The sequence below is a fragment of the Hemicordylus capensis genome, chromosome 6 (assembly GCF_027244095.1).
Source record: "Hemicordylus capensis ecotype Gifberg chromosome 6, rHemCap1.1.pri, whole genome shotgun sequence".
NCBI classification, from domain to species: Eukaryota; Metazoa; Chordata; class Lepidosauria; order Squamata; family Cordylidae; genus Hemicordylus; species Hemicordylus capensis.
Genome location: NC_069662.1, coordinates 139,020,185 through 139,038,618, shown reverse-complemented (window position 1 = coordinate 139,038,618; position 18,434 = coordinate 139,020,185). Strand labels below are relative to the sequence as shown.

Genomic DNA, 18,434 nt, shown 5'->3' with positions numbered 1-18,434 from the left:
CGGAGCTTCTTTCTCGTGCAGTTCCATCAGTGTTGTTTGCACATACGCAGCAGTGCAGGTGGTACTACAATCGCTGGCATTGCATTACACAGTGAGGTTGTTCTCACGACCAGTCCTACCCTGGTAGGGCAGTGCGAGCCCAGGTAGGTCTGGTGGTGAGAATTGCCAAGATCAGTCCTGATCCAGCGCTCCTCTGCTGGGTTAAAAGTGTACCCAGGCTAAAAGTGAGGGAGGAGGCCATGCACGCAACCTTTTCCCTCACCATCTGGACGGAGTGCCTGGCATTGCACTCCTTGTGTGGTGCATTGTGGGATGTGGGGGGTTGCAGCCTGCTTTCCCCTGCCCCCTTGCAGCTCTGAGATCGCTCATGCTGGTTATTATTTTACATTTATATCCTGCTCTTCCTCCAAAGAGCCCAGAGCGGTGTACTACATACTTGAGTTTCTCTTTCACAACAACCCTGTGAAGTAGGTTAGGCTGAGAGAGAAGTGACTGGCCCAGAGTCACCCAGCTAGTTTCATGGCTGAATGGGGATTTGAACTCGGGTCTCCCCAGTCCTAGTCCAGCACTCTAACCACTACACCACACTGGCTCTCTGGTTATGTGGACACATGGCATGAGCGATCTCGGAGTGGGAGGGAATCACGCGGGGGAAGGTAGGTTGTGTCCTGCCTTCCCCCCAGACCCACTGAAAATAGTCATGTGAATGATCTGAGCATGTGAACCACTAACCTATCCTAAAGGGTTGCTGTAAATATTCCAGAGGTAGTCTGCATGAAGTGCTTTGAAGACGTGAAAGCACTAAATACAATATATTTTTGTTTCATTTGATTCTATTATTTGATTCTCTTGAGAGAGAAGTTGTGGGCTCATAGTGGGGCAAAATGTGGGATATATATATTTAAAGCTTTGCTTTAAGAGCTAGGTTCAACAGAGGGTGCTATTTGGCAAAAATGGCAACTATATATTTTTAAAAACCAAAACAATTAAGGAGGAAGGACGTGTGACATAAAGGCACTAGCTACTTCTCAAAGCAGGAGACTGGTAGTTAGTCCTTTCTGTGACTAAATAACTTTCACAATATGTTTGTTGAGGAAATGCTAATAATGTGTGTATCTAAATGTGACGCATGGAAAAAAAATTGGCTTTTGATGAAGGGCCAGCTCTATGCTGTTTCTAAAAGAGGTAATATGTGAAAAGAGCATCTGTAAATACAAGTGACCTTTAATATCAAAGCAAAATGGCCAAGAATGAAATAGGAAGTAAGTAAACTCCCTATTCTTCCTGACAGCTAATTTGAAGTTTGCAAATGTTTGTTGATTATGTCAAGTCTGCAAAGTGCTTTCCCCCTAAAAGGTACTTTCAGCCCATATGACTGAAAATGTCCCTCACCATTTGCCACTCCTGTGACAACCCTTTTCTTTCTCATGTGGATCGGCAGGAAAATAACTCTTGATTGATTGATTTGATTTGATTTGTATACCGCCCTTCCAAAATGGCTCAGGGCGGTTTACAATTAAAACTAACCACTAAAACAGTAAAGAGCTAAAACAAATTAAAAACAATATAACAATTAACAATTTAAAAACATTTTAAAGCAACAATTAAACAATTACACTGATTAAAACCTCCGAAATCGGGTTTTGAATTTTAAAATAGACCAAATATTAAAACCCCCAAAATTTAGGAAGCTGAGAAAGCTTGGGTGAAAAGATGGGTTTTCAGGTGTTTTTTGAAAATTGCCAGAGATGGGGAGGATCGTATCTCAGCAGGGAGCGCATTCCACAATCTCGAGGCAGCGACCGAGAAGGCCCGTCTCTGTGTAGCTACCAAACGGGTTGGCGGTAACGGACCTCCTCAGATGACCTCAATGGGCGGTGGGGCTCGTAATGCAGAAGATGCTCTCATACATACCCAGGGCCTAAGCCGTTTAGGGCTTTGTAAGTTATAACTAGCACTTTGTATTTTGTCCAGAAACCTATTGGCAGCCAGTGTAATTCCATCAGTCAAGGAGTAACATGGTCCCTCTGAGATGACCCAGAGACCAACCTGGCTGACACGTTCTGAACCAACTGAAGTTTCCAGACTATGTACAAAGGCAGCCCCACGTAGAGCGCATTACAGAAGTCAAGTCTGGAGGTCACCAACAGATGTACCACAGTTCTGAGGTCATTGATCTCAAGAAATGGATGCAGCTGGTGTATCAGCCAGAGCTGATAGAAAGCACCCCTGGCCACCGCCTCAACCTGAGAAACCAGGGAGAGGTGTGAATCCAGAAGTACTCTTAGACTGAGAACTTGTTCCTTTCGGAGAAGTGTGACCCCATCTAGAACAGGCATATCAAAATAGTCTCTAGAGTTCTGACCCCGCACAGTAAGTACCTCCGTCTTATCTGGATTCAGCTTCAGTTTATTCTCCCTCGTACCAGCCCATTACTGCTTCCAGGCAGGCATTTAGGGAGGATATGCCAGCTCCTGAGGAAGTTGACATGGAGCAGTAGATCTGGGTGTCATCACCGTACTGGTAACACCCCGCTCCAAATCCCCTGATGATCTCTCCCAGCGGTTTCATAGAGATGTTAAAAAGCATTGGAGAAATTATGGAGCCTTGAGGGACACCATACCTAAGCTCAGATTTTGAAGAGCAACAGTCTCCAATCAACACCATCTGGAATCTATACGAGGGGTAGGAGTCGAACCACTGTAGAACAGTGCCTCCCACCCCCAACCCCCTCAGACACTCCAGAAGGATACTATGGTCGATAGTATCGAGAGCCACCGAGAGATCCAAAAGGACCAACAGTCACACTTCTTCTGTCAATTCCCAATTGGAGCTAATCTATCAGGCCGACCAAAGCAGTCTCCACCCCATAGCCCGCCCGAAAACCAGTTTGAAATCGGTCTAGAGAATCCAAGACGGCCTGAAACTGAGAGACCATCACCCTCTCAATTACCTTGCCCAGCCATGGGAGGTTGGAAACAGGCCTATAATTGCTGAACTCTGAGGAATCTAATGTAGGCTTCTTTAGAGGAGGTCTAATGATTGCCTCCTTAAGACAAGGAGGCATCCCGCCCTCCCTCAGAGAAGCATTTATGATTTCTACCAGGCTGTTTACAATAACCTCCTTGCTAGATCAAACAAGCCATGTTGGACAAGGGTCAAGAGGACAAATGGTAGGCCTCACCGCTCCAAGCAGCTTGTCCACATCCTCAGGAGTCACAAACTGAAACCGATCCAGTCAAATCACATAAGAGGAGTCGTTGGGCACCTTCAGCTCAGACATCAAATTAATTCCGGAGTCTCCATCTAGGTTGGCCCAAATCTGAGAGATTTTATCTGCGAAAAACTCTTTAAACACATCACAGTGGGTAACTGATGACTCCAAATTCTGGTTCAAGGAAGGGTGGGCAGATACTAATCCCCTCACAACCCTGACCAACTCCGCTGGATGTGAACTCACAGAGGCAATATGGGCACGGGCAGAAAAGAACCGCATCTTTGCTGCACGTATTGCCTGAGCATAGATCTTTAGATGTGCTCTATGTCGCAGTCTGTCAGATTCGAGTCGCATCTTCCTCCACTTGCACTCCAGTCGCCTACCTTGCCTCTTCAGCCCCCGTAGATCTTCCGTATACCAAGGGGCCAAATTTGAAGTGGGTTGGAGGGGACGCTTGGGAGTAATCATGTCTACTGCCCTGGTGAGCAAGTTGTTCCAGTTCTCAACCAGGGCATCAACAGGATCACCAGCAAAACCAACATTGAATCCCTCCAAGGCTTCTTGGAATCTTAGTGGATCCAATAACCTCTTCAGGCGGACCATTCTAATGGGCCCCTCACCCCTGCGGAGGTGGGAAGTGGTTGTAAGTCCAACCTTAACCAGATGGTGGTCCGTCCATGACAATGGGGAAATCACAGGAGTCCCCACCCACGGAACACCACCCTGATCAGAGTAAAAGACCAAATCAAGCGTGTGACCTGCAATATGCGTCAGCCCAGAGACCACTTGGGATAGGTCCATACTTGTCATGGCTGCTATGAACTCCTGAGCTACCCCGGACAGATTGGTCCTGAAGTGAACATTGAAGTCTGCCAGCACCAAGAGTCTGGGAGACTCCAACACGAGTTCCGTGACCAAGTCCGTGAGCTCAGTAAGGGAGTCCGCTGTGCAGCGGGGTGATCGGTACACCAACAGAATCCCAATCTATCCCTGGTCCCCAAACTCAAGTACACACATTCAGTATGGTCTGATACCCTGACAGGGACCCTGGTAAGGAGGATGTTATCCCTATAGACCACAGCCACTCCACCTCCCCGCCAATGTCCCCTCACCTGCTCCTCTACAGAATATCCTGGAGGGAGAAGCCGGGACCAAACTGGACCACCAGACTCCCCCAACCACGTCTTGGTAATACATACCAGGTCAACTTCTTCATCCATGATCAAATCATGGATGAGTTCAGATTTATTTTGGACTGATCTGGCATTACAGAGGAGCAGGGAAAGGCTATGTGGGTTGTTGGCAGTGCTCCCTGTGGTCAAAGGGCTGGCAGGACAGCCGGAAGGGGAGACAGCTATTAAATTTCTTACTACCCTTCCCCTGGAACGGCCTGCTGACCTGCCAGCATTACTTCTTCTATTCCCCCCACCACTGGGATAGCTGCCCAATAGTCAACGAAGGCGGCCCCTGTCCCCCCATTTCCAGACGAACTCAAACACATTACAACAACTTCAACCCAAGTCTAAAACAGTTTAAAACTAAAGCGCTTGCCCTCGTTCTCCCCCGAAGTGGCTCCTCCCTTTGGACCCCACTGGTGGTGGGCCCGCCGCCACAAGGAGCCTTCCTATAAAGCCCAAAACTGAGCAGGTGACCCGAGGAACAGCTGAGTCACTCAGAGGCTGGTCCCAGTCCTGCCCACACTTCCCACAGATGTTGACCTGAGGCTGCAGGGGGAGCTCAAAAATTGCTTGCAGGATCTAACAAAAGAATCAGAACTGCAATATTTTGTTGATTAATTTGTTAGATTACTCAGTTAAAATATTTCATCAGCTGAAAAGATGCCTCATTAAAAGCAGTGGGTATATCTGTCTGGTACCCTGCTATTACTTTTCCTCCTCCTCATTTCTTACACACTGTCAGTCTAATGCTGCTGTTCTCCCTTAAATAAAAACACCTGCAATATTTTGTAAGGAAGCCTTTCTATACTAGGAAAGTTTGAAGGCCTCCAGTGGTTTACCAGGTGCCAGAATTAGCATACACAGAAATCCCACATGACAGATATCCACCTCCTGAACACCAGAATTTGATTAATTATGCTAACAACAGAAGTACAAACTGATTCACTTCACAGTCATCACGAATCCAGTAACCTTGATAAAACATGAATTGAGGGCAAGTGTAGATTAATTTCCCAAACCAGGCCATATGCTCACTCTCTCTGCTAGGGTGAGCAATCCGAAAAACCACGGCCCCTTTCATTCACTTAGAATGTACCCATCAATCCTTCTGGACCATATAATAAATCTCTTGATGTAGTTGTAGAAATCTGGGATCCAATTTATTTATTTAAAATATTTAGACCCCACCCCTCCAGTACACTATTGTCCAAGGTAGCTCTCATTTCATTCTCAAATGATAGAGAATGGCTGTTCACATGTAACAGCCAAATTGAGATTTAGGCATTGGTGTCATGTCTCAGAACTGAACATGCCCTCCCTCTTCCTTCTTGTACTTCCTGGTTTGTGCAAACCATAGTTTGCATTTAAATTTGAAATCAGGCAAACAACAGTTTGCACAATCTGTAGTTTGGCTCCAAATCAGAACTGGAAACCACAGTTCAATACCACTGCAGAAATACCACACCTCTATGCATCCAAGGCTTCTGTCATACTCCACAGACTATTAATTAATTAATTAGAATTGTTGTTCATATGGGGAGTGGAGGGAAGAAATGAGATTTAAGGCCCCCAAATAAAATCAAGTGCTTAGCAACACCCTTGCCTTCCCACTACAGAAGTGGGGCCCAAAGAGGACTAAGGACAGGACATACGATCCAATGATCATAACTCTGAAAGATGGAAGCACTGTACCAGTTAGCTGACAGACTGAATTTAAATGAATTGAAGATCTGATTGGACTATCAATGCCAGATCACATAAGCTCTACCATACCCCACCAGCTCTGTAAATTTGAAAAAATAAAAAATAAAAATCTGACTGCAAACATCTGAAACTCTTGTGAGATTATTCAAAGCAAATGGGTAGAAAGCCACTTACCCCCTGTTGCCACAGTAATTTCACGTAGGAAATGGCCATAAAATGGAAAATCGAAGGATAGATTCACTCTCTGCAAGGAACAATACCAGAAAGGAAAATCAATAATGTAAGGAATAGTAGAGAACCATTCACTTTAAAATGTGATTCAGCCACTGGCTGCTGCTTTTGCATTCAGGTTTTCACCGTAACATTACCATGCTCAATTTCGAAGAATTTCTCAGTGGTAAAACTGGAAACAATTCTGTACAGCTGGTATGGCTCAGAAACATTTAAGGGAATCTTATTTGGAATTCTAAAAGACTGAGGCTGAAATCCTAAACATACTCAAAGTAGTTCCCATTGAATGAAATGAGACTGTCTTGAGTACACATGCACAGGATTGCATATGTAGTCCTATGCATACTTATTTGTGAATAAATACCATTGAAAATCAGGCTGTGTTCTCATAATCACAGCAATCCTGACTAGAGAGCTAACCAGGATCACCAAGCCCTTCATGCTCCTGCAGAGTGTGATGCGAGGACCTGGATTTCCTGGGCAATCCTGGTCAAACTGTCTCATTTAAACCCCATTTAACCAGGATCAGTCATTAAGATCAGCTCCTAGTTATCGATCCTGTTTAAATGTGGTTTAACTGCGGTGATTTGACCAGGACTGCCCGAGACATCTGTGTTTTCACATCATGCTCTGTGGGAGGACACAGGGCTTGATGATCCTGGTTAACTCCTGGTTAGCCATGATTGTGAGAAGACAGCCTCAGGGGGACTTACTTTCGTGTTTATATATGTAGAGGAATAGGCTGTACAAATTTCATAGTAGTAACCCCAAAATGTTTTCGGGTGTTTTACTGTCACCCATATGGCTGGTGATGCATGGGGTAGTGAGGCTCCTGCTCCTAAATATCAGCTGAGGGAGCCTGACAACTTTACTGAGGGAAGACTCGAGGTTACACCAGTCAGCATCATGTAGGCGTGTGGCTGCTGATTGACCATCTGCACCTTACAGAGCTTTCTGGCATCAGTATCCTGCACCAGGTACAGCTAGAATGTCAACAGTCATATATACCTGCATGGTGTAGATGGAGTTGTTCCCTATTTCAGGTATTATCTTATGTCCTCCTTAAAAAGAGTGTGGACCTCCTCCCTTTCACTCAGCTGTTGCTCAGCAGCAGCACCAAGCATTATATTCAAAGCCAAGGAATGGAATGAAAATATTGGGGATACATAATGACAGTCTCAAAGGTGAAGAGAGCATTGTGAGCCTCTGAGTTCTTTTCCAGCTAAGCTGAGCTGGAGAGGCTTGATTCCTCTCTGTCTCCTGAGGCTCCAACTGCTGTTCTACCCACTTGCTTAGGCAGAAGCAATGAGAAAGAGTTCCACCATGCCCCTAATACAGCTATAGCTGCAAGCCAGACACCATGGCTGCCAGGAGATGTAGTTTTTTCAGTGTTTCTAATTGGCAGTTTGAGACTGGGTCAATTTGGATGATACATTTCTGGACCATGAGGGGATGCACCAAGAGCACACCTGTTGGTATATCCTCCATGGATGATCTCCTAACAAGTCCCTTTATTGCATGGGAGGAATGCTCCCCCGGTGAGATAATGGCCCTTCTAAATGCACTTCAAATACTTGCCTAAATTCGTTTCTAACTTCAAACAAGTTTCATCTTAACTAGCACACTCATTGATGAGAGAAGGGAAGGAGGCTTTTGGGTGGGTGGGGGCGGGAAGGGATTTAGAGGCTCATGGGCTCATTGGGTGAGCAGGTGCATCTGGATATGATTTGACTGGGCTTGGCTCCACATAAGTGGAGCTATTATCCATTTGCAATGTAGCTTGGTTTATTCTTAGCCAATCTGAGAATTGGAGGGTATCACCCATCACTACTTCCTTCCTCGGGTCTCACCAGATATTCATGTAATTAAAGGCAAAAACAATCACTGGGTTCCCAACTTGGCAACTGTATTTCCACACTGTCAAATTTCTGGGAGGTAAGGTTTGGCTTTGCAAATCTCAAAACCTGACAATTGAAAATAAGCTGTATTTCAAGAACACGTTAGAATAGCACAAGAAGGGATAATGAGGATGCTCATTACATCTGTTGCAAGCAATTGACCACATTTAAAAATCTCTCAAATGTATTTTTTACTAAGCTTATTTCTGTCTCATTTTCAACATTTATGTTGCTTTGGATTTAATTTACTTTTTCCTCTCTCTTTCTCTCTGTCTCTCCTTCTCGCCAGAAGAAGATTAGCTTCCCCATCTATCAGGTATTTTAATGACTTATTTGGCATGAAATTAATCACTGAATATTTACAGCGACTTCAAATTTGATTTTCTTTTCTTCTTCTTCTTTATTGGAAGTCAGACTTTGAAGGGGTTTATTCTGTTTACAACTAGAAGAACTAATTCTGTTTCATAAACAGATCATCCCAAAGTGTGGGTGGGGTGGTGGTGGGTGGGATTCCAAGATAGAAGATTTGTACTAATTGAAAAATATATTCCTAGCTGGTTATTTCACCCGTTTTCACTACCTAACACAATTTAACAAATAATATAGAATATTAACAAGCTTTTATGCTGACACTCTTATGAACTACATCCAAAATGCAGTGGGGAAAGCCAGTTTATGGGCTTAGCTGGTCCCTGAGCAGTCTTGAGAGTTTCAAAGCAAAATATAATGTAAAACATTTAGTCATAGCAAGATGGATGGGTAGGGGTTAAAGACAAAGAAAAATACAATCTGAAACCAAGGTAATAGTTGTACATCACCTATTTTAAAGCCTCAACAGATAATCTTGCTCCTTATTAAATAGTTAGGCCATATGTCTTAAGCGCCTGCCATCCTGACTAAATTCACTAAAGGAAGTCCCACTGAAATCCCAAGGACAAGTTAGACATGCCTAACTTGCCCTTGCAATTTCACTGGGACTTCCTGGAGTAAATTTAGTCAGGCTATCAGCCAGTGGGGTTTTTTTAGATATTTATTTATGTTACTGTTTATTTTTCCTCTGATCACACTTCCTTCTGTTTCAGGCAAGGGTGGAAAATGTGCAGCTGACTAACTCTTAAAATCTTGGTCTGCATTCAGCTCATCTTTTACCTTGACTACTGAGAATGTCTCCTAGGACATGTGCTGAAATTAATTTGGGAGGAAATAATGCTCAGTTCAAACTGCATACATAAAACTGAATACTCATGATCCAAATGCTATGATGGAATGCGCTGAAAAGAAAGAAACTGATATACCAGAGTTAAACAGGGAAGGAAAAAAGTAAGCTCCTGCTGACAAAAGGCATTGAGGCGAGTCTCACGATTAGTGAGACTCGCCGGAAAGGGGTTTACGAGGAGAACGGGCTTAGCCTGCTCTCCCCGCAGACAACTGAGCCGGCAGACCTGGGTGGCTAAATCAGTCACCCACACAACTGCTGGCTTCGTCACGGAGCCGGCAGGGGCTGCGGGGATCGGGGGCTGCGTAGCCCCCGGAAAGTCCAGGATGGAGAGACCTCCAGGGCCGGGAGACTTATTTCAGCCTCCCAGTGGGGGGGTCTCCTCATGTGTTGCTGCAGCGTGGAGCTGCGGCAATACACAATCACAAAAATGGGGTTAGTGGAGTGCTCACTCCGCTAACCCCGTTTAAGGGGAAGGCTACAAAAGCGGGTCACCCGCTTTGGAGAAACCGGACTCTCCTGCGAGCCTGGTGGTTCTCATGCGCAGCCGAAATCGGGCTAGGCTCCCTTAGCCCGATTTTGGCCGATTGTGAGAATAGCCTCATTGTGTTTTCCCTTATTTGACAGAGCAACTAAAAAGAGGCTAGATGGACTACCTTAAATTAAATGTGAACTTGGTTCCTGGAAATCAATTTGTGTATGATCAGATTTAAACTGACCATTCAGATTTAAACTACAGCCATTCACAGTTGTAGATTAGTTGCAATCTTCTCATCTCTGCTCATGTACCGTAAAAGTTTCTTGGATCATTTCAAGGTCCACCTAAGATTCTTCTGCTGGTTTGACACTGAAAATAAAGTTAAGACTTTCCCTTTGATAATCTTCACCTTACCCTTCTGTTTCTTCATTCCTATCACCTTTTGTTCAACTATGACATCAAAGAACTTAGAATAAAAACTCTGGCGCCTCTCTGAAATTTCAGTTGCACACTCAGATTCTACTTCTTTTGTAGTAAAGCCTTTTAATATGCCTGTCAAAGTGTCTGACCATATTGAATGTGTGTACATAAGTTTGGGGACCAGGGATAGCCTTGAACTTCTGTTGGTGTACCGATCACCCCGCTGCCTGACGGAGTCCCTAACTGAGCTGATGGACTTGGTCTCAGGCTTAGCACTGGAGTCTCCCAGGCTTGTGGTGCTGGCGGACTTCAATGTTAACTTTGTGACCAATTTCTCTGGGGTAGCTCAGGAGTTCATAGAGGCCATGACAACTATGGGCCTATCCCAGGTGGTCTCTGGACCAACAGATATTGCTGGTCACACACTTGATGTGGTATTTCACTCTGAACAGGCTGGTGCTCCGTGGGTGGGGACTCCTGTTATTTCCCCATTGCCATGGACAGATCACCATCTAGTTAAGGTTGGACTCACAACCATGTCCCACCTCCGCAGGGGCAGAGGACCCACTAGGATGGTCCTCCCGAGAAGATTACTGGATGCAACAGGATTCCAAGGAGCCTTGGAGGGATTTAGTGTTGGCTGTGCTAGTGATCCTGTTGACACTCTGGTGGAGAATTGTTATAATCAGCTCACCAGGGCAGTGGACATGATTGCTCCTAGGTGTCCTCTCTGATCCACTTCGAAATTGGCCCCTTGGTATACGGAAGAAATATGAGGGCTGAAGCAGCAAGGTAGATGACTAGAGTGCAAGTGGAGAAAGACTCAAATCTGACAGATTATTACATAGAGCGCATTTGAAGATCTATGCTCAGGCAATACATGCGGCAAAGAAGTGATTCTTTTCCTGCCATATCATGTCCGCAAGTTCACATCTGGCGGAGTTGTTCAGGGTCATGAAGGGGCTAATGTGCACCCTCCCCCCCCCACTTGAATCGGTACTTTGAACCAACAATTACTCGCTGCAATGTTTTAAATAAGTTTTTTGTGGACAAAATCTCTCGTATTCAGGCCAACTTAGATTCAAACTCTACAATTTTTACAGAGTCTGATGCCGAGGTGTCCAGCAGCTCCTCTTATGTGATGACTGTGGATCAATTCCAGTTTGTGACTCCTGAGGATGTGGACAAGTTGCTTGGAATGGTGCGGCCTACCACCTGACCTCTTGATCCTTGCCCAACATGGCTTATACTATCTAGTTGGAGGCTGTTGTAGAGGGCCTGGGTAGAGATTATAAATGCTTCTCTGAGGGAGGGCAGGATGCCTCCTTGTCTTAAGAAGGCAATCATTAGATTGCTTCTGAAGAAGCCTGCCTTGAATCCCTCAGAGTTAAGCAATTACAGGCCTGTCTCCAACCTTCCATGGCTGGGCAAGGTGATTGAGAAAGTGGTGGCCTCCCAGCTTCAGGTGGTCTTGGAGGAAACTGATCATCTAGACCCATTTCAAAGTGGCTTTTGGGTGGGCTATGGAGTGGAGACTGCCTTGGTTGGACTCATGGATGATCTCCAATTGGGAATCGACAGAGGAAGTGTGACTCTGTTGGTCCGTTTGATCTCTCAGCTTCTTTTGATACTATTGACCATAGTATCCTACTGGGACGTCTGAGAGAATTGGCGGTGGGAGGAACTGCTTTGCAGTGGTTCCGCTCCTACCTCACAGGCAGATTCTAGATGGTGTCTCTTGTAGACTGTTGTTCCTCAAATTCTGAACTTTCCTATGGTATCCCTTAGGGCTCCATGTTGTCTCCGATGTTGTTTAATATCTATATGAAACCACTGGGAGAGATCATCAGGAGATTTGGTGCAGGGTGTTATCAATATGCTGATGACACCCAAATCTATTTCTCCATGTCAACTTCATTGGGAGAAGGCATAACCTCCCTAAATGCCTGCCTGGAGGCAGTAATGAGCTGGATGAGGGATAACAAACTGAGGCTGAATCCAGATAAGACAGAGGTACTTACTGTGTGGGGCCGGAACCTGGGAGACAATTTTGATCTGCTGTTTCTGGATGGGGTCTGGCCCCCCCGGGAGAAACAGGTAAGCAGTCTGGGGGTGCTTCTGGATCAGAACCTCTGCCTGGTGACCCAGGTTGAGGCAATGGCCAGAGGTGCTTTTTATCAGCTTTGGCTGATACGCCAGCTGTGTCCATTTCTTGAGATAAACAACCTCAAAACAGTGGTACATATGCTGGTAACCTCTATGCTGGATTATTGCAATGCGCTCTGTGTGGGGCTGCCTTTATACGTAGTCCAGAAACTGCATTGGTTTGGAATGCAGCAGCCAGTTTGGTCTCTAGGTCATCTAGGAGAGATCATATACTCCTGTGCTGAAAGAACTACACTGGCTGCTGATACATTTCCGGTCAAAATACAAGTGCTGGTTATTACCTACAAAGCCCTAAACAGCTTAGGCCCTGGGTATTTAAGAGAATGTTTTCTTCACCATGAGCCCCACCGCCAGATAAGATCATCTGGAGAGATTTGTCTGCAGTTGCCGCCAAATTCCCTGGCAGCTACTCGGGAACTAGCCTTCTCCGTTGTTGCCCCTGGACTTTGCAATGCGCTCCCTACTGAAATAAGAGCCTCCCCATCTCTGGTAACTTTAAAAAAGGCACTGAAGACACCTTTATTCACCCAGGCTTTTAATTAGATTCATTCATTTTAATATTTTTAATAAGGGGTTTTAAATGTTTAAAATGATATTAACTGTTAATTGATTTGATGTTTTCAATGGTTTAATTGACGTTTTGGGCAGTATAGAAATATCTTAAATAAATACATAAATAAAGTCTACCTTTCTCTATTTCTGCTTTCTGCCTTACAATAAACCCATGTGTTCCAATTAGTGCAGGGGCAGGCTAGTGGGTGGTTCAAATGATGCCCCAGCTGCACACCTGAACAGGAAGAGGCACTCCAAAAGCACACTCATCAGGACATCCTCCAAAGATGCCCCACTGCTCTTCCAGTGTGTCGATGGAGGACATCCCAGTAGGTGCACTTTTTGCATGCCCCCTCCTTCTTCACGTGTGCTGCCCTTGTTATCATTTGACCTGGCCCAACACTTACATTTTTGAAGGGAGAGCAGTCATTGTTCCAACAGCCAGCATGTCTTGCTACAAGCTGCACCAAGTACAGTCTGACTGGCCCATGTGCTAAGACCTGCTTCTTGTGCCTTTCTTCAGGTCCCCCAGCTCCTGTCACCTGGGGTGAGGGAGGTGCTGTCCGAATACAGGGACTTTTAAGTGGTGAAGCCCATTTTGCCTAGCCTCTCCCAGAGAGGATCACATGGTGTTGACCTTAGTATCTTTTCAGAATTAGGTGAAGACATTTTTATTTGCCTAGACCTTCTGTTTTGTTTCTAACTTTGCCAGGATACTGGCTCTTCTTTTTAATATATTTTATGCTGTTCTGCCATTTTAATACATTGCTTTATTGTTCCTTTTATTTGTCAACCATTCTGGGAGCCTTCAGGTTGAAGAGTGAGTAGGAATATGATTGATTGTTTGACTGATTGATAAACAAACAAATAAATAAATAAATATTGTTTTAAAATTGAAATCAATGATGAAATAAAAATTACCCAAATTGTCTACATGTTTGAGCTGGTCTGTTCTAGTGGAACGTCACCTGGAATACTGTGCCTAGCTTTGGCCACCATATCCTAAAGAGCAACAAAGATAGTGAGGTGGCTGGAACCCGGTTCTGATGAGGAACAGCTAAAAGTATATTTTGCCCTGAGAAGAGAACAGACAACCATCTTCAATTAGCTGTAGGGCTATCATCTAGAGGGAATGGAAATGTTATCTGTTGCTCATGGGGACAAGACTAGAAGCAATGGGGCTGAAATTACAGGTAAGCAGATACAGGCTAGACATTAGCAGGCATTTTCCAACTATAAGAACTTCGTGAAAGAGACTGCCTCTTACAATGGTGGATTCCCCTTTGCTAGATATTGAAATAAGAGCTTCCCTATCTCTGACAACTTTTAAGTCAATTAAGACACATTTGTTCACCCATTAGATTTACAGTTTTAATATTTTTATCTTGTTTTAAGTTTTAAATTGTTTTTAATGTTTAAATTTTGTTTTTATTGTGAACTGCCCAGAGACCTAAGTTGGGGGGGGGGGGAGTGTCTAGAAATTTGTTAAACAAACAAACAAACATTTTCAAACAGGGCATGGCCACCTGTCAGGGATCCTAGCAGATTCCCATATTGTTGGGATGACATGTTACCTGGTTGCTTGGATGACCCTGTGGAATCTGGAGAAGGGTGTGGCATCCCTCCTGTGGGGCCTTCGTTCCCTTAAGGCGGCAGTGGGGATGAGAAGGGCCCAGGCTGGTTGGATCCCAGTGGGGTTGAGAGAGCAAGGCAGGGAGAGCTGCAGGAAACAGCTCCAGGGAGACAGCCAGGTTGGGTGTGGCAGGAAAGAGGAAGCAAGGTCAGGAAGGGGGCGGGGCTGAAAGTAGGTTTTAAGCCCTCTCAGCTCTGCACTGGGGTATTTAAAGATAAGGCAGCTGATGATGAGGAGCTGCTTCTGAGTATGGGAGCCAGGAGTTCTCTAGGAGAGGGAACTGGCTGAATGCAGCAAGCCAGGACTCAGGTGACAAGCTAATCTCCTCCCCTGGCTGTTCCTGAGGCTGACCTTTTGGGGGGTGCTCCAGTCATTCTGGAGTTCAAGAAGGACTAGGAGCCCACCTCCTCCCCTGGGAGTCTGACACATATTGGGTAGGGGATTGGACTAGAAGACCATCGAGACCCCTTCCAGCTCAAAAATTCTGATTCTTTGAAATCATCTCCTGCATTCTGTCTCAAGACTGTTACTACAGACTGGGCTTTTCTTTCATGCATACCACATCCTTTCCCCCATTAACAAGTCTGAAGAAGAATTCTGGTGAACTCAAAAGCTTGCTCGCTACACTGTGCTATTTCAGTAAGTCCTAACCAAGGCACGACACTACTGTTGCTTTTGGATTTGTACTTCCTTCCTGTGTCTTTTCACAAAAACTGGAACTACTCCAAATCAACAGGTAACTACAACTTCTCACTGGCCTCAGGTTCCCTTGACTCCTTCTCCTCCCCTTTTGCTGTGCAGCCTCAAACAACAAGGTGAACTCTTGCAGAAAGAGATACAGCTCTGGTTTTGCTTTCATAAACATCACACATACAGACCCTGCTACAGCAGTACTAATTTGCTTTACTTGTTTTGTCATAGTTTGCTTTTTAATTCTGTCTCAAGTGCTCTGAATTATAGATGTGTCCATATTTTATTAACGGAAGCTGCTCTAATTTAAAAGATACAATCCTGCCCCTCATCCTCTGGGGCCAGCTGGCAAAAGTTATATTCAGCAAGGTTTCCTTTCAGTCACCCATATTCAGCAAAAACTCATTTATTGAAATATACATGTTATGGACAAACAAGATTTTACTGCAAGCCTAGGGAAACTTGAAATTTCCAGGGAATTCTTTCCAGTCATCATCTTAAAAAACAATTTTCCAATTCATTAATATCCAAAATTTGGTTTAGTTTAGGAGATTAAGCATCACTCATGTTTTCCTATATTCATTCAGCCTCTTCAATTTAGGAAGCATGTTTTGAATTAGTTTTCAACAAAAGTAAATCCCGTTTTCCTTGCAAAGTAGAGAATAAACCTTAAGAATCCATTTGCATTTTCATCACTTAATCATTGAGTGATGTGAAAATTGTCCTTTATTGTATAACGATGGAGATTCATCTCTTTACAAGGGCACAGAAGACATTACAGGCAAGTTCTAACTAGACAGCCCATAGAATTTTTTAACACTCTAACAGTTTTATGATGCTTCTCCCCTCACTCCTCCAAATTTATTATCTTGAAAAGTTGGAAGAAAGCATAAAATAGTGAAGCGATGTCAAGTCCAACTAGGCACCCCATTTTTCTTCTTGCACCTGGAGGTACAAGATTAAATCCTGATGTAACCATATTTAATCAGTATTCTGGAATTAATTTTTTTGGTAGTTTGCATGGAAAGATTTGCTGTGTGAAATACTATACGCTGAGTGGATTGCCAAGGTGACATTAAATACATATTTGACTGCACGGCCCCTTATTAAGAAAGCATCATATTAATTGTGTTAGGAAACAGGATGGAAGATCTGGCTTGAATTTATGTTATTCCAGGGATGGGGCTATAGATCAGAAGTGGAGTCTGTGCTTTCCATGCAGAAGGTCCCACCACACTCAGTCCCTGATAGGGTTTGGAAAGGACCCTGTCAAAAACCTTGGAGAGCTGCTTCCAATTAGTACAGAGACAATACTGAGCAAGATGGACCTATGGTCTGACTCAGCATATGGCACCTTTATACGTTCAGTGGTAACACTGAAGGATGGCATAGCGACAAAAGGTATGGATATGCAAATAAGATATCCAAAACTGTATGAGCCAAATACATCAGCAGTCAGCCTGCTTTTGGTAATTCATAGGACAGAATTATTGGGACAAAACATTGAACTTCATGCCTATGGTACCCATCTTACTGCTTACAAATATCCTAAACAGCAAAATGGTATGAAAAGTTCTGCATTTATTTAATACATTTGCAGTCTGCATTGTAGTCTTGTGCCAGCTACATCCTATTCCATAAGGCAGAACATTGGATTGGTGGCTAGGTATTTATGCCGAAATTTACATTCATCATTTTTCTTTAAAGCAACATACAGTATGTGGTTGCGATTAGTAGTTTAAGACTGCTCATAAATCAGTTCTGTAATTTCAGATTTCCAGTTTTTCCTTTTGGGTTTTTTATTTAAAGATCTGTGAACATGTGGATAGACAGGAATAAGTGTTGGCCAGTCTTCAGTCAAGTCTCTGCCCCTGCTCAGCTGTCACTGCCTGCCTATCTGTTGCTCTTCTCTCTTACCCTCATTGCTCCCCTTTCGTCATCTGTTCCACAGCGTCTGCCACCACTTTCAAGGGGGCTCCATTTGCAAAGAGTTTAAAAATAGCCACAATGTATGAGCAACATGGCATTGAAGTAGCCCATGTGATTCCTTTCTTTTTTCAAGAGGTCCACCGTCCACTCTCACAAGAAAAACAAACAAAGGCTCCCTTTGGAACCCATGGGGCCCCCAAATTCCCCCCAGAATGTCCTGGCTTGGGGGGCAGGGGGTGGTTGTATCTGGCAGCCGAGTGCACAACTGTGCTGAGGGCGGGCTGCGGCCAGCCTAGACCCCACCCTGTGTGCTGCCATGCTGAGGGCTGAGTACAGCCAGCCTGTGGCTGCCTGATGCCTCCGCTACAGGCAGCGTCTGTATTGCGCCTGGGCCTGGCCAGACAGGGAAACAACATAGGAACATAGGAAGCTGCCATATACCGAGTCGGACCATTGGTCCATCTCACTCAGTATTGTCTACACAGACTGGCAGCAGCTCCTCCAAGGTTGCAGGCAGGAATCTCTCTCAGCCCTATCTTGGAGATGCCAGGGAAAGAACTTGGAGCCTAGATGCTCTTCCCAGAGCGGCTTCATCCCCTGAGGGGAATATCTTACAGTGCTCACACTTCTAGTCTCCCTTTCATAAGCAACCAGGGCGGACCGTGCTTAGCTTAAGGGGACAAGTCATGCTTGCTACCACAAGACCAGCTCTCTTCCCTGAAGCAGGAGTCATAGCAGACACCGTACCTTGCACTCAGCCATACAATGCATGCTGGCGCAGCCCCCACTGCCTGCACCCACAAAAGTGGCAGTATTCCTCCCTCACTGATTCCCGCCACCGCTTTGTATCTCCTTGTCGCCCCCCCCACACACCCTTGCTGGGGCTAGTTCTTTCCAGCCCCCAATAAGTGGAGAGGAATCCCACCGCTCTGGCAGGTGTGGGGGGTGGGGTGGGGGCAAGGAACATGGCAGCAGGGAGATCTAGCCCCAGAGAGTGGGGAGGAAAGCTGTTGCTTCGATGGGCAGCAGAAGAAAGGCTGTGCTATGCTGCTCTGTGCACACAGTACACTGACTGCTGGGGGACGGGGATGGAAGAGAGCCGCTGCCTCATATTTTCCCCCT

The 18,434-nt window shown here is 45.0% G+C and overlaps 1 protein-coding gene across 5 annotated transcripts in view; it reads right to left on the bottom strand.

Moving 5' to 3' along the window:
* PLXDC2 (plexin domain containing 2) overlaps positions 1-18,434 on the bottom strand; it is a 379,100-nt gene that overhangs the window by 140,054 nt on the left and 220,612 nt on the right. For all 5 annotated transcript variants that reach the window (XM_053261826.1, XM_053261829.1, XM_053261827.1 and 2 more), the window contains one exon: positions 6,274-6,343. In XM_053261826.1, the coding sequence (XP_053117801.1) occupies positions 6,274-6,343 (70 nt within the window). The remainder of the gene's footprint in view (positions 1-6,273; positions 6,344-18,434) is intronic.